This window comes from Venturia canescens, chromosome 1 (assembly GCF_019457755.1).
Source record: "Venturia canescens isolate UGA chromosome 1, ASM1945775v1, whole genome shotgun sequence".
Lineage (NCBI taxonomy): Eukaryota > Metazoa > Arthropoda > Insecta > Hymenoptera > Ichneumonidae > Venturia > Venturia canescens.
In genome coordinates this window covers 16,044,276-16,058,833 of record NC_057421.1, presented here as the reverse complement: position 1 = coordinate 16,058,833, position 14,558 = coordinate 16,044,276, and the positions used below count along the sequence as shown (strand labels likewise).

The 14,558-nt window shown below is 41.7% G+C and overlaps 2 protein-coding genes across 4 annotated transcripts in view; both read right to left on the bottom strand.

Annotated features, from left to right (window-relative positions):
• Positions 1–14,558, bottom strand: part of MESR6 (misexpression suppressor of ras 6) — a 443,740-nt gene that overhangs the window by 285,662 nt on the left and 143,520 nt on the right. The gene's annotated exons all lie outside the window — the stretch shown is intronic.
• Positions 6,715–11,182, bottom strand: LOC122419574 (uncharacterized). Of its 3 annotated transcripts, none has more exons than XM_043434262.1 (3): positions 10,987–11,182; positions 9,613–10,690; positions 6,715–7,798 (listed from the first exon to the last, which is right to left on the bottom strand). In XM_043434262.1, exons 1-2 carry the CDS (start codon positions 11,096–11,098, stop codon positions 9,633–9,635), a joined length of 1,170 nt encoding a protein of 389 aa, XP_043290197.1. In that variant the 5' UTR covers positions 11,099–11,182; the 3' UTR covers positions 6,715–7,798; positions 9,613–9,632. The 3 variants fall into 3 exon arrangements, with proteins under 3 accessions (XP_043290197.1, XP_043290198.1, XP_043266370.1); XM_043434263.1 differs by having other exon boundaries at positions 10,454–10,690; XM_043410435.1 differs by lacking the exon at positions 10,987–11,182 and having other exon boundaries at positions 10,454–10,783.

Genomic DNA, 14,558 nt, shown 5'->3' with positions numbered 1-14,558 from the left:
CTCCTACTTTTCCACCCTCCTCATCCTTCGGAGTATCTCATGCAGATGAAACGTACGACGTAATATTGTAGATGGAAAGGAATCGCTAAAAACTCGTCTCGATTTTTTTTCATCCCAACTCATCTATCGAATGAAAGTTACGGGGTTGCCAGTTTGCAAAAAATGGGAATGCGAAAACAATAAGTAGTGAAGAACATGATTAAAGGACGTGAGAGATGGAAAGCCGGCATTTACACTCTGCTTCTGATGAAATTACGAAATGAATACAAAATGATAATTGAATGTCGATGCCTCGACGTTTTCTTGTCTACCAAAATTGGATTTTCTTTTATTTCAATCTGGAAGTTTCGAAGAGTGAATATTTCACGGGTTCAATGATTTTTGAGATTCAACGAAGTTGACGAAATAAAAAACATATTCAAGCATTCTCCTTGAGTTTATCAATTGGTAAAATAAAATCAGGATTTAAATGAAAAATACTTGCTCGAAAAATAAGCGCCTGTCCGGTGCTTTTTTTCTTGTTAATTCAATCAAAGATTTTCGCTAAAGCGAAGGATTTGTACCAATTTCCCACTTCGGAAACCCCAATAGCCCCGATCTGGAGATTGAAAGTAGCTGGCGCCGATGAGCAAGAGGGTTGAAAGCTCCCTCGCGAAATGAACGAATCATTAATCGGCTTTCCCGACCTTTGCCCAATAGATATCTCGATCATTTTCAGCCCAAACTCTTCGGCAAACGATCTTATGCAAAGATGAGGTTCCATTAGCTTTGCCATAAAGAAAAGAAAAGTCAAGCCGTTGATCCGTTAGCGAAAATTAATAGAAACCGTTTGATACGAGAGCATAAATATTTAAATGCGTGTATTTCTTGAAATAATTTTTCAAGAGATTTTCCCATTTTTTTTTCTTAAAATATTACAATATATTTTACAGACTAAAACCGGGACTGTCATGATGTTCAAGAAATTGAAAAAACATTCTAATACTTCGACTCAAATTATTTTCTACAACTCTAACACAAATAATGCACTTTCGATGCATGTTTATATCGGCATTAAGAGGAAGAAAGAAGTGAAAAAAAAAGCACAAAACAATCTCAAAATGGAAAAGCGCTTTCCGATGCACGGGTTTATGCCTGAAAAACGGTCATGGCGAATCGGTTTATAGTTCATTGAGTGAGTACCAATCAGGGAATTGAGTCAGATTGGATAAATTTTTCCATCAACATATTCGCATTCAGTCGAACGATAAATTATTTGGTAAAAGTGCGTGAAACAATTCACGAATCTAAATAATTAGAAAGGACTTGAGTTCGTGACAGTACGTTGCCGAGCTACGAGTCGTAGGTAATTGAAAAACCAATTTTGAGAAATGTGCCACGATGCATTCCAAGATCCAATATTTCATTGGAGTTCGGCGCCAAATAAAGAAGTTCTATGTTGCCCTGTTTCTTTTTACTCGAAGACGTATCCTGAAGGCGCGCGGGACGTGAGTTACGTGAGGGTGGAAGTGGGAAAGCCGGCGGCGATGAAATGGAAAGAGGAAACTAGTCGGAGGGCGGACTGGAGGGAGGATAAAGAAGAAGAGGAGATGAGAAGAGAGGCAAGGAGAAAAGTGCAATAGCGGCGAATGAGGCGATAGCTGAAGAAAACGGAACGATATGTATGCCGAGGCGAATACGGGCAAGGGCGGATGGGGCTCGCGATAGTCGGGGGAGAAAGTGTGGATGGGCGAAGCTAGAGGTTCGAAACTTTATCGAGGGGTGGGAAGCGGGGAGGCGGAGGGAGGAGGTAGGAAAGAGCGAGGAAACGAGAAGGTCTGCCATCTTGGAATCGATGTCGATCAAGCGGAAGGAAGGAACTCCTGCGCAGCTCCGGGGGGCGTACGCCCGGTGTGTGTGCCGACACAACCACCCTCTATCCTCGATCTAACCTACCCGAATAAAGTATACGAGGGAATCTCGCTTGGGGGGGTTCGCGAGTTGGGCAAACCACACATACGCGGGTGGCATACACACTCACTTTTTTCCACACACATGTGAAAACGCTGAGATGACTTCACATACATCTACACCCCTTATAGTGCGACGTGAGGTGCTTTTTTCTCCCTCACTTTTACACACGCGTACTCGCAACGGAATATTTTGATTCGCAGAGACGTACGTGGGAGTTTCTTGCCATAAACTTCCTTGGCGCTTACTTTTTTCATGGGAGGATTTATGAAAATGTGTGGAGGTCAGAAAATATAAAATGGCCTCCACCATAAGAAAATCTTCGTATTTTCCTACCCTGACTCACCCAAATGATATCGTTAAGGGGATTATTTTTCTTGTCGAAATACCAGCCGATAAATTCATCGTTTAAAAATATTCGTAAACATCAACAGCATCCAGTCCATTATTTGGTGATTCAGCTCTGGCATGTTTGAGCGTTTGGTTAAAGTACAGAAAAATGTAATATTTGATTCCATGACGATGGTTTTGTCGAGTACACGAGTACTGCGATATCACGATGAATCATCAAGGACAGGAGCAGATAAGGGGGTAGCTGATTTACGAAGTATGGTACGTCGACACGCAAACTTCTATTCTTTATTTACATTTACAATTTTACAAACGCAAACACGAGCAAACGAGATAAATATTTTTTCCAGTCATTTAATCAAAATATTGTTCGTTCATGGCGTAATAAAAAGGAGGATAAAGCTGTACGTTGTAAAAATAATGTAGCAATGTTAAAAGGCAAGCAGCAAAGACTGTTTCATGCGAGCCGTTAATTTACACGATTGATGGGATCTCCGAGGAATTTTTTTCATCAAGTCGCCACAGAGGTAATATAGGACTTCCGGTCCGCAGCGAAGCACCAAACTTTTTCACCGTAGCTAAAAAAGTAGTGTACCCGCAGCACGCACGGTAAAAAACGTAGCTTTTCGAAACGACCTTCGACCTCAAAGGGCAATAAATGAGATGAGCGAACTGATTATTTTTTTTATCAATACAGCGAGGAAAAAAATGAACGATCGTAAACTCTGACCAGCCCTCTCGCGTTGCCTCCTTCTCGGCCCTTCACGTCTGAATGAAAGTCCACCACGCAACTATACGAAACGAACATTGAATACTAAGCAATGTTTCGATATTCTTTCAAGTTCTGAATCATGAAAAGTTTGTCCGAAGATGGATTTTCTTCGTGGAGAACGTTCGTAAAAAAAAAGTCCAACTTCAAGATTGATACGAAAGATAGACGAAGAAAAAAGTCTTAGGCAATTGATTAAGAAATCTATCAGGGATTATGAGGATGCCAAAGTTCAAAGTCTTGGTAGAGTTGAAAGTTCTTGGAGGGGTTTGAAGTCGGTCAGTGTGCCCCCAGTGGCGATATAGCGGGCTCGAGCGAAATGTATACTACGTCGAATGGCTCTGGTGAGCAAGAGAGTTGAATGGCTCGTGACCTTGGCCTCGAGGTTGCTTCTGGCCTGGGGTTGGCAAGGTAATTAAATGCCATGGACGAGGTCGTGCCTGCTGCTATAACCGAGCGGGCGCGCGCACTTCTCACCCTCCCCCTTAACTTTCTCCTACTCTGTCTGGCGCTGCAATGCGTGGATAGAACGAAGGGTATCAGAGCAAGGGATGAGGCTAATTGCCGATGCAAGGAGAGGCTAGAACCGACCCCTCTCGCTCCTCGTCGACACCACCCTGATATCTTCGAGTCAAGATACTCATTTCTCGGATCCGCCAACTCTTGTATATACCTTCCTCATTACTCTGAGCTTAAAAGATTCTTTGGAGTCTCGTATTTTATTGTACTCCAAACTTACTCGTCTGCTGGTTTAGGAAAATTCTTTCTGATTTTTTCATTCCTTCGATAACGGGAATTCCCTATCAAGTTTTCAATACATTTCGAGCAGAATTTTTTTGCGAAAAAATCCTTATGAAATTCTGGGACGTAACGTGCAAAGTATTGCAGTAAAAAATAATGAAAAATAAAGAAGAAATATTGTTGAGAAAACACTATTCGAGTGCAACAACGCAACGAACCTTTCGCCGCATACGAAAAAAATTCCTCAAAAAGTTTGTGATTTCAAAAAGCCAAAACCATTGCAAATTGAATCTCTCACCGATTAACGAAACGCTCGTTAAAGTAACGAGAACCACTGTCCTCGGAGAAGCCCAAATACAAATCGGTGTGGAGAATTTGCCCTTGGAATTTTCGTGGTATCCTTACTTCGGTTGAGATTCCCTGTAACTTGTTCCCCATCCTCGGAGTCGTTGCCCTACTTCGTCTGGGACACGCGGATAGTATAATAAGGGATCGAGTGAAACTCACCCTCAATTACGCTACCCTTTCTCTACCGCTTTCTGGGTTGTTAAAGGAAGCCGCCTTTGAGGTCAGGTCAGGGGGTAGGTCATAGCGTCACGGGTGGTAGCTTCTTATAATGTCCGGGGCGACGACACGGCCAACGACGATGACAGGAAGAGCGTCGGGGAATAACGAGCGGCGAGAAAGTTAAACGAGAACATTTTTTCCCAATGGAAATTATGTTGGCATTCTCCGTTTACTTACTCCGTTGTAATTTACTCACACTTAGTAAAAGCTCTTCTTGTGCAAACCCACGAAATACTTGATGGACAAATAAAAATAGTACTTATGAATGAAAAGAAATGAAAAAAGGAGGCTAAAAAACACAGACACGTAAAATGAGCTTCGAAAGAGGATGAGAGGGTAAAGGAACGAGGGGTTGGAACTTGATAGGGCACCGGTAAAAAGAACGTCTGGATAACGGATGCGAAAGAGAAAAAGAGACAAAGGAAAGAGAGACGAAGAGAGTTCGTGACATTGACTAACACAGGGTGTGTTGCCACGCTCCTGGATCCTGGGGTATCTTTCATTCATTACCGCTGGTTACCCTTAATGGAATCTTCGTGTCCTCATCTTTCCACTGTCCTCTTCTTCGTGTCCTCGACTTTTCGTCGTATTTGTCGTGCTCGAAGCAGGCTCCTGACTACCACCGTACTCCAGTAATATTCCTATTTTTCCGGGCAACAAGAAGTCGTTTATTGAAGCACCCTGAAATCGTTCTTTTCTTCCCCCTCGTCTTCCCTACAACCCTTCTTGCTCATTCGCACTGCACAGAGCACGAGACTGACACGCCACGGGCAGGCTTGCTGACACTTTTTTCCAGACTCGAAAATTACTTCCAAGAGTCTCCAACGCTCGTTTTTTTACTCCCTTCAACCCTCTTTGTTTTAATAAACTGTCCCCTCACATAATTGTTAAAGCTTGTAAAAACGTCACCTTCTTTGTGCTCGCATTCCGTGGTCAGGCTTTCGCATATTCCGCCCTGATTAAACAGAGTTTCGATAAATTTTATTGTCAAAAATACTAATGACGCTGAAATAATTGTTGTAAATTTATTGTTTATTCTAACAGCACTTACTGAGGAAAACGAGGTTGATAAATATTCCTCAAATTTCAGAGAGAATAGTATATTACGACCCTAGGCCCGAAAGTTGGATTTCCTGGCATGTGCTATATGAAGGCCGAGGCGAAGCCGAGGCCTTCATGTCGCACATGCCAGGGCATCTAACATTTGGGCCGTGGGTTGTATACTATTTTTCTTGATCCCGTAGCCGAAAGTACGTTCAATAATTACTAGCAATTGCGAGGAGGGGGGGTGCCCGCCCGACTTTTGCAGGACCGAGGCGAAGCCGAGGTTTTGCTGGTCGGGGCGGGCATTAAAAACATAAGCAAAAAGTAAAAAAACACACACAAAATATCACACAATGATACAACAATATTATTAGTACAAATAAATAATTCGTTGATACATGTCTGATTCAAAGTCCCATGATAGTTAACAATTTTTATATATGAATATTTCCCGCTATACTTGACAATTTATATGAATATGTGCTTTCCTATGAACCTGGAATTTGGAAATACAACATTATTCCGGACGACCATATTCATTTTATAAGTTCGGTTACATTATTTTCTGTTTTCGCATCTGAACGAAAAAATGTATGTTATTCGTCCGGGTTCATGGCAGTATAGCGCATAACATGAATGATAAAAGCTACGCTATACGCGCCCGCTTGAAGCAAATAATAATGATGCTTGGCAACGAATAAACAAAATCATGGCAACGAATACAGGCTTCACATTCATATATCGAAATGTTAAAGGATCACCGGCCGCAAAAATATCGTCAGAGCGCACTGAAGTTAGCCGAGTTAGCCGGCCACGAAAAATGCTCTTCCCGGCCTGAAATGCGGCCGGAAAGTGCGTACTTTCGGCTAGGGGAGCAAGAAAACAAAATTAAACGATTAAACGAACTTACCTGTAAGTGAAGTTCGATCGTAATTGTATGAAGCGCCTCTTCCGATAGACCACGATGTAGTTCCCTCTACTATGCCCGAATCATCACACGCTTTAAAGTCAACTAGATACTCTTTTGTCTCTAGCTGACCTCTCCTATATTCATGTTCATTTATTCAAAGTGTGTCGTAAAAAGGGTTCATCTTTGAGATGAATTTGGGATTTGTTCTAGTGAACAGATTTTAGGGTGGGAAGTGGTCTATCGGAAGAGGCGCTTCATACAATTACGATCGAACTTCACTTACAGGTAAGTTCGTTTAATCGTTTAATTGTATTTCGCGCCTCTTCCGATAGACCACGATGTAGATATTTAAAGAAATACGACACCCCAATATCTACTGAAGTTAACAATTCGTTTAATCATGAAATGACGTATACAATTAACATCAACATAAACCTCTATGCTATATGCTAAAATAACACAGCTTTTTCGTAGATTGCATTGGCAAACGCAGTGTTATCCGGTACAACTGGCAAGTCATAAAATCGAGCAAACGTTTTAGACTTCTCTGACCAACCTGCTGCCTTCCTAATGCTGTCGATGCCAAGACCCTTTTGTTTGGCGGCTGAGGTCGACGCATGACGCGTACTATGCGCTGAGAATACCTGAGTATCGACGCCACTCGCTTTCAAAACATTCTTTGTCCATTTTGCCAGAGTTCCAGCCGAAACTTCTCTAATTGGTTTCTTCAACGAAACAAACAACGAATCAACTTGACCTCTTATTCGATCCGTCCTTTGTAAATAATTGTCCAACGTTCGTACAACACAAATTTTTTCATTTATCTCATATTTAGGTAGTAACAGAAGCGGCTGTGAACGATTTCGGCCCGATGTTTTGATTATATCCGGTATCTTAACCTGTACCACGTCCTGACTTCTTTCGATGTTCTGCAATTTGATTAATGACAGCGTCTGCATCCTCTGACCCGTTATAAGAGCTAAAAGAGTGATGAGCTTTCCAGACAGCAAGCCTAGCGGCATATTCTCATTGTCATCCAACTTATCAAAATAATCCAAAACTACTTTCGGATCCCATGTATGATCATATTTTGGTCTTGATGGGCGAAGTTCCGATATCCCTTTGAACAGACGTCGAATATGAAAATCTTGACCCACGTGAGGACCAACTACCAAAGAAATCGCCGATCTAAGGGAATTAAGCGATCCGTGAGCCGCTCCTCCCTTAAACTCTTCTGCGAGAATTTCAATCACTTCCTCCATCGATGGCTGAAAAGGATTGATCTTCTTTCTCCGACAAAAATTCCACCACTTCCTTAAAGCGCAGTCATACTGTTTAAGCGACGAAAGACGCAGCGACGAGACCATCAAATGTAATGCTTCTTCCGGAATATGTCTTGCTTGAAAAGCTCTCACTATAACCTCCCGACCACCAGGGAAAGGCTCTTCCACAGTGGATGCGGTTCCCTGTCAGAAGAACAAAGTAAATCTCTACTTGGTGAAAAACTGATAGGATGTCCCGATATCATCTCACAGAACTTAGGGTACCACGGTTGAGAAGGCCAATTTGGTACCACTAAAATTACTGACGCTTTTTCATTTTGGATTTTCCTTAAAACTCTCGTTATCAAAGCAAAAGGTGGAAACGCATATCCTAACGAAAATTTCGACCACGAAACAGTGAATGCATCAATTAATAAGCATCCTGGGTCATGAGACCAAGCAATATAATCGTCACATTTTGCATTAGTTCGAGATGCGAAAAGATCAACATCCGGTTTTCCGAATACGTTTACAATTTCTTCGAAGGCCCAATCTGCCAATGAAAACTCAGATTCTTTTTCATTTTTCCTTGATTGATAATCGGCTTCAAAATTTTCTTTCGTACCAATAAAAGATGCAACGATATTCAATCGCCTTTCTTCACACCATTCCCATATCGATTTCGCCAACATTGCTAGGCTTTGAACGCGAGTTCCCCCCATTCGATTTAAATATGCAATGGCGGTCGTATTGTCTAATCTCAGTAAAATATCGCAATCATGAAACTGGCTTGCAAAGCATTTCAAGCCAAAAAAGGCAGCAGTCAACTCCAAACAATTTATATGCATCTCTCTCTCTGCAGTATTCCAAAACCCATACGTGTTTTCGCTTCCACAGACCGCTCCCCAACCGGATCTTGATGCATCACTGTGAATTTCTAAACCAAAATTTGGAGGTCTTATGGAATTTTCAGCATTAACCACTTTTTCCAACCACCAATTAACCTCATTTTTTATCTCCAAAGACAGAGATATATACTCATCGAAACGGCCACCATTTTTTCTCAACGCCAACAGTTGCGTTCTCTCGAATGCTTTAATATGCGCAAAACCATAAGGGACTGCTGGACAGCAGGATACAAGAGTTCCAACAAAGACTGCAAATTCTCTAATTTTAATTCGGTTTCTACGGAGTAATCTTCGAGCCAGATTTATTACATTTAACTGTTTTTCTTTCGGTAGCTCTATTGACATCTTCTTAGAATCGAGCCAGAATCCCAAGAATTTGCACCTGTGCGTTGGAGTTAATTGTGATTTCTTATAATTAACCACAAACCCAAGACTCTCCAACAAAGATGCCGAGACAAGTGCATTCTCTTTACACTGAGAAAAAGATCTTTCAATAAGTAAAATATCATCAAGATAAATCACTGATGAAAACCCTTTTCCTCTCAAAAAAGCAACAACTGGTTTCAAAATCTTCGTGAACACATACGGTGCCGACGACAGTCCGAAAGGCAAGCAAGTAAACTGGAACAGAATATTCTTGAAATAAAATCTCAAATATTTTCTGTCAACTTCAGCTATTGCAATAGAATAATATGCATCCTTCAAATCCAACGACGCTAAAAAACACTTTTCACTCATTAAATTTATCGCTGTCCTTCTATCCTCCAGTTTAAAGTGCTCAGTTTGCACAAACTTATTGAGTTTTTTAAGATTTAAAACCAATCTAAAGCTTCCATCAGATTTTGGAACTGCAAAAATGTCAGATAAAAACTGACCTATACTCTCTTGACATTTTTGAATTGCACCCTTGCTGAGTAATTTCTCTATCAGATCGCTCATTATAAAACTCTCTTTATCCGACCATACCCGTTCTTTCGGAATAGCCGTTTGATGTGGGGTAGTAATGAAAGGGATTTTATATCCTTCAACCCAAGCCAAGATTCGCTTGTCTGACGTAATTTTACGCCATTCTTTCTCACAAAAACGTAGCCTACCCGTCATGTTACTTACAGGTTCAACTAGAATTTTCGCTAATGACGCTGCTCTTGTCTCCGTTTTAGTTCCTCCCGACGACGGCTGCCTCTCTGCCGCGAAACGTTGTTCAGGCTTTTCGAAATATACGGTTTCTTCCCGCCCGCTACTGACGTCCTCTGGAAATGCTGACCGGTCTGACGTCGGGGCGGGACCTTCCCGTTTTTTGAACCCTTAGGAACTGTCACTGAATGACTCGGTTTCAACTCACGAGACGAATTTTCGAGTATTTTTGCCGCTTTAATTTTTTCCTCGAGGCTCTTTCCGAACAACAATTCATCTGCCGTCGTCTTCGCTAGAACCTCTTTGAAAGGCGTGTTTAAATTCGCGAGAATCAAATTCTTCCTGACCGACGACTCATCATGTTGAAGATCTGATAAAAGACGACCGACGTCGCTCAGTTGTTCTAAGAGCATGAACTTTTCTTGTTTTTCACATAAAACCGCTTGAAACATTTTCCCCACGACGGAGAGACATGCGCTAATTTTGTTTTGCTTAACAACAATCCTTTCGTCTCTCTTTTTATTTGGCTCCGAAATGGCACCATTCACCTCCGGATTAATCCGCGGTGGATCTATAAAACTTGCGTTCACTGGTGGAGTGTATTTTTTCATGATCGAAGAAACCTCCTCAAGAGGAAGGCCTCTTTGTAAAATTTCCTCCCATCTTATTGCCAATTCAGTCGGAATCGCGTCGCTCATCGCACGAGTATCCGATACTCTCTTCCCCATGAGCTCAAGAATCTGAGCATTAATGGCCAAATCGCCCTCAGGAACATCACCAAGCAAGGTTTTCCCTTGCGGACCTTCATTGGACTGACCTCGAGTGTCGACGACTTCGACATCCCCATCCTGTGTCTTGGCAACTGTTGACTCAGTCACCGAAGGATCGACGATGATGTCCCTCTGCACTGCCCCAACGTTCGTCTGCGACGATTCGCCAATCTCCGTAACATCGTTATCGTCGCTTTCAAAACCTCGCTCACTCGACCAGCTTATCGACCTCCTTCTCTTCCTTTCCCTATCCGTCTCCGACGAACTCGAACGTCTACGATGACCTGGCGAGGACAGTGCATCTTAACATTTTGTACATAACATGTACTCACTGTGTAGGTTAGAGCCTGACACAGCGAATGAATGCCCTGAACAGGTTAGAGCCTGCCAGAGCAACAAAACAATATCCTGTTCTTGAATCCGAGTCAAACTCTTGCTTACGTAGGTAAGAGCCCATGTAAGTAAAAAATTTTCCATTCGCTGTCAAAAAGTGACCAGCTCCGGAAAAAATTTTTGTTGCTAACCATATGACGCATGGTAACCTAATCTGTAACAAACGTAAACAGATTAGCATACTTACTTCTCCGTTTTTTATTATGTCTTTTCCTCTTCATCATTTTTTCCAGCCTTTTCAATCTCTTTTCAAGAACATTTGCTATATTTTCGCTATCACTTGAATTATCCGGTGTCATTTTACCGATTACGTGTGACTTCTTCAGCACACAAAAGAAGAATGAACATGAATATAGGAGAGGTCAGCTAGAGACAAAAGAGTATCTAGTTGACTTTAAAGCGTGTGATGATTCGGGCATAGTAGAGGGAACTACATCGTGGTCTATCGGAAGAGGCGCGAAATACAATTTATCGAAACAGCAAATTGCCTAAAAATGCAATTGTTTGAACGAACAAAAAATGAGATCGAATCACCTAATTCACTGGTTTCTATAAATATTGTTCACCGCGTGAGAAAAATATTGTCACGATCGCCTCCGTCGCGTTCCCCGTTTGGCCTATTCGAAAACATCGATTACCAAAGCACACTTGAAGATCGCCCACCGTAGTTTCTATAGAAAAAAAATTCAAATTTCCCCCTACACAAAACTTACTTTTCCCGACAACATGGAAGAGTCTCTTTTTCTCATTAAAATGCAAAACAGCCTTTTCGATCGAGAACGCAAAAGTCATCAGTGTGAAATTTTGCCGCCCCATGCTTCGACGTTCGTCGAGTGTCATCTGGAGAAAATACAAGGTGTTCTTACACCCTTCCTGTTTACAGTGGGTTATAGGATCGTCAGTCAGTTATGGTATGGTCATTAGGAAGAGGGATGCGAAAGGGTTCGTTTCGAAGAAACATTCAATTATAGGGATATAAAGACAGAAGCAAGAAAAAAATGTAATATACACACGAAGGCTGCTATAGTACAGTGGAATGACTAACGATATAATAACATATATAATTCTTATCGCTCTCTTTTCCCCTGTATCACGTATCGTGACTCCTTTTTCGTTGCGACGACAATATATACAAGTCTAATGATCGCATATCGATAACGAATATATTAAAATTAATACAGCACGCGGTTCGTTACCACTGTACGCAATAATTAAATGTGCATCAGAATATATCGCGCGTGTGTAATCTTTAATCAACCCGAGTCTCACGAGTTATCACTGGCAAATTTATACCTGATTGTATATTTATTTGTATCAACTTATACAAAGACAGACACGCACATAAGCGTACATAAAGTATGCACGTTTATATGCAGGCTTAGTTCATATTTGTAGAGCCACAGAGCGGATGTTACATGAAATTCAAACCGTGTACCTCCATCGATCGTTCCCTGCTCTGACTGACTATCGTTGGATTGGATGGAGAGTATTTTACGGAACCTTATACTTAATACAAGGGCGAACGTAGCTTGAAAGGGTTGATGAGTCAGGTATGCCCATTATCTCCGGTATCGTGTCCTCGTCCGTTTGTATAACATTCGTTCACGTTTCGTTAAGTATATCTCTCCCTCATCGGGGTTAACAAACGCCGGAGAGAGCTTCCTCCTCGGGTTTTAATTTATTCTCAACGTCGATCCATACCCATCGGAGTAACGTGAGAAATATAACTAATGTCAATGCTCACCATCGACCGCTCATACGTATCTTCAAATCTTGCTCTCTCACCCTCTCGGGTGCATCTGCACGAATGCGTAATGGGCGGTATCTTGGGTATCGATTACTTTTGGGGAAAAAGACAAGATCGATTGGACAGTGGAAAAAATAGAGGATTCAAAAAGGAGAGTGGGACTTTAATGTTTGTTAATTTAAAAAATTAGATCGATCGAGTATTGAGTATTTTTGTTGGAAAAATTTGAAGGAGGAAAACGACAACAATGAAATTTATTCACGAATTGAGAAAAGCTGCTACGATGTCGTAACGCAGTCACTCGTTTCTTATTTTCTTCGTTCGAATCTTTCGTTCAACATTTACTCATTGTCATGGTTAATTCAAGTATTTTTGGGGAGATAGAAATTCAGTAGAAATTCAAAAAAAGGTGCCCGAGTGCGATACCTTCGATGAGGGACGCCTCGCATGGTTACCAGGGAAAAAAAAGTCTGTAACGACGAGCTAAAAGTGAAAATGAAAGAAGCATGAAGTCTGATGACGAGTGACGTAAAATGAAAATGGTTCCTTCCTTGAAAGAGGTCGTGCACGGTGACGGCAAACATTGGCCTATGAAGAGCGTGAGCGAGAGAACTGCGACGTGTGTTTGTCGGCTTTGTTTGCACGGTGCCTGCTCGCCGATCTCATAGCACACAAAAAGTCAGTAACGATGTTAAAAAACGTGTGGCAAGGTACACAAGGAGTGACTCGGTCTATATCATACACTAGAAAATACATAACAACGAAGATGAGAGCTACGGAGTGTATACAGACTGTAGGGACTTTTTCTCTGTCCCCTTTACAAACCCATACTCGACCCCGCCGACCCATTCGGGGCCAGAACAAATTTGTACGAGAGTGTAAAAAAAATATTCAAGTCTCGAAACGCGATACGGCGGAATGCACAGCGCACTATACTCCGCCTGGGCCAAAATATCAAACTCTCACTTCCAGCCCTTTTTACTTGGCTTGAATAATATTATATCGAAACCTGTCAATCAAAATACTGATTGCTCAATGAAACCGGCAGCTGTATATTTGTCACGTACACGATCTTCGGAGTATCTGAAAAATCCGAACAGTCATTGGGCTTTGGGTACGATACAAATAAACGAAAATTTTCAATGAGATTATTTGACGATCGAGTACCAAATGATAGTTCATTTGATAATTGGCAAAAACAGCTCATTGGAAGTATCTTCTGAAATGGTATTCGAAAAAGGTGAATTGTAGCAATGAACAAAGGAAAATAAATGCAGAAAATTGAGAGTCAACATTTTTGTATTTTCGTAACAGTATCCACGCCAAACTTTCTAATACAATTGACCCAAACGATCATTCGATTTCCTGCGTCGAACGGGTTTCCCATGGACTTCCGGGTAGGCGTTTACGAGACGGTTGAGTTTATATATGACGTAGTTCGCATACGTGTCTTAGGTAAGCGTTATCCCTCGGCACACCCATGTCAGAGTTCAAACGGGTGAACAAATTGCTCATAGCAGCGGCGGCGACGACGGCGTCGGCCCTCGAGGCACTGAGAGAGCATGATATCACCGTGGGCAAATATTACCGCGTGGTTAATCGAGCGGTTTAGGGTCAATCTTCTCGGGGCTTCCGTTATACCATAAGTTCGTGTTAAACAATGAGTTTATTAAGAATGTTTATTATCTTTTTATCGAACACCACGATTCGAGGAGGAGAGAAAACGATGTTGAAACGTGGCTGGCAGCTCGGGAGAGAGAAAAAGATAGAAAGTCAGGATTCTCCGGGGTATGTAATTGCAACTTTTCATCGTTGGATCACATAGATCCGCTATGAACCTTGACCTCTTCTCCAAGAATTATCATGGTTCACGAGCCCTCGCTGCATTTATTCTCGTGAACCAGCCCGCAACGCCTCTCGACGTCCAGAATTATTATATTTAGTCATGCATCACGCGACGTTATACGAAGTGAAATCTTATTTTGATAGTAATTAATTTTGTAACTTGAGAA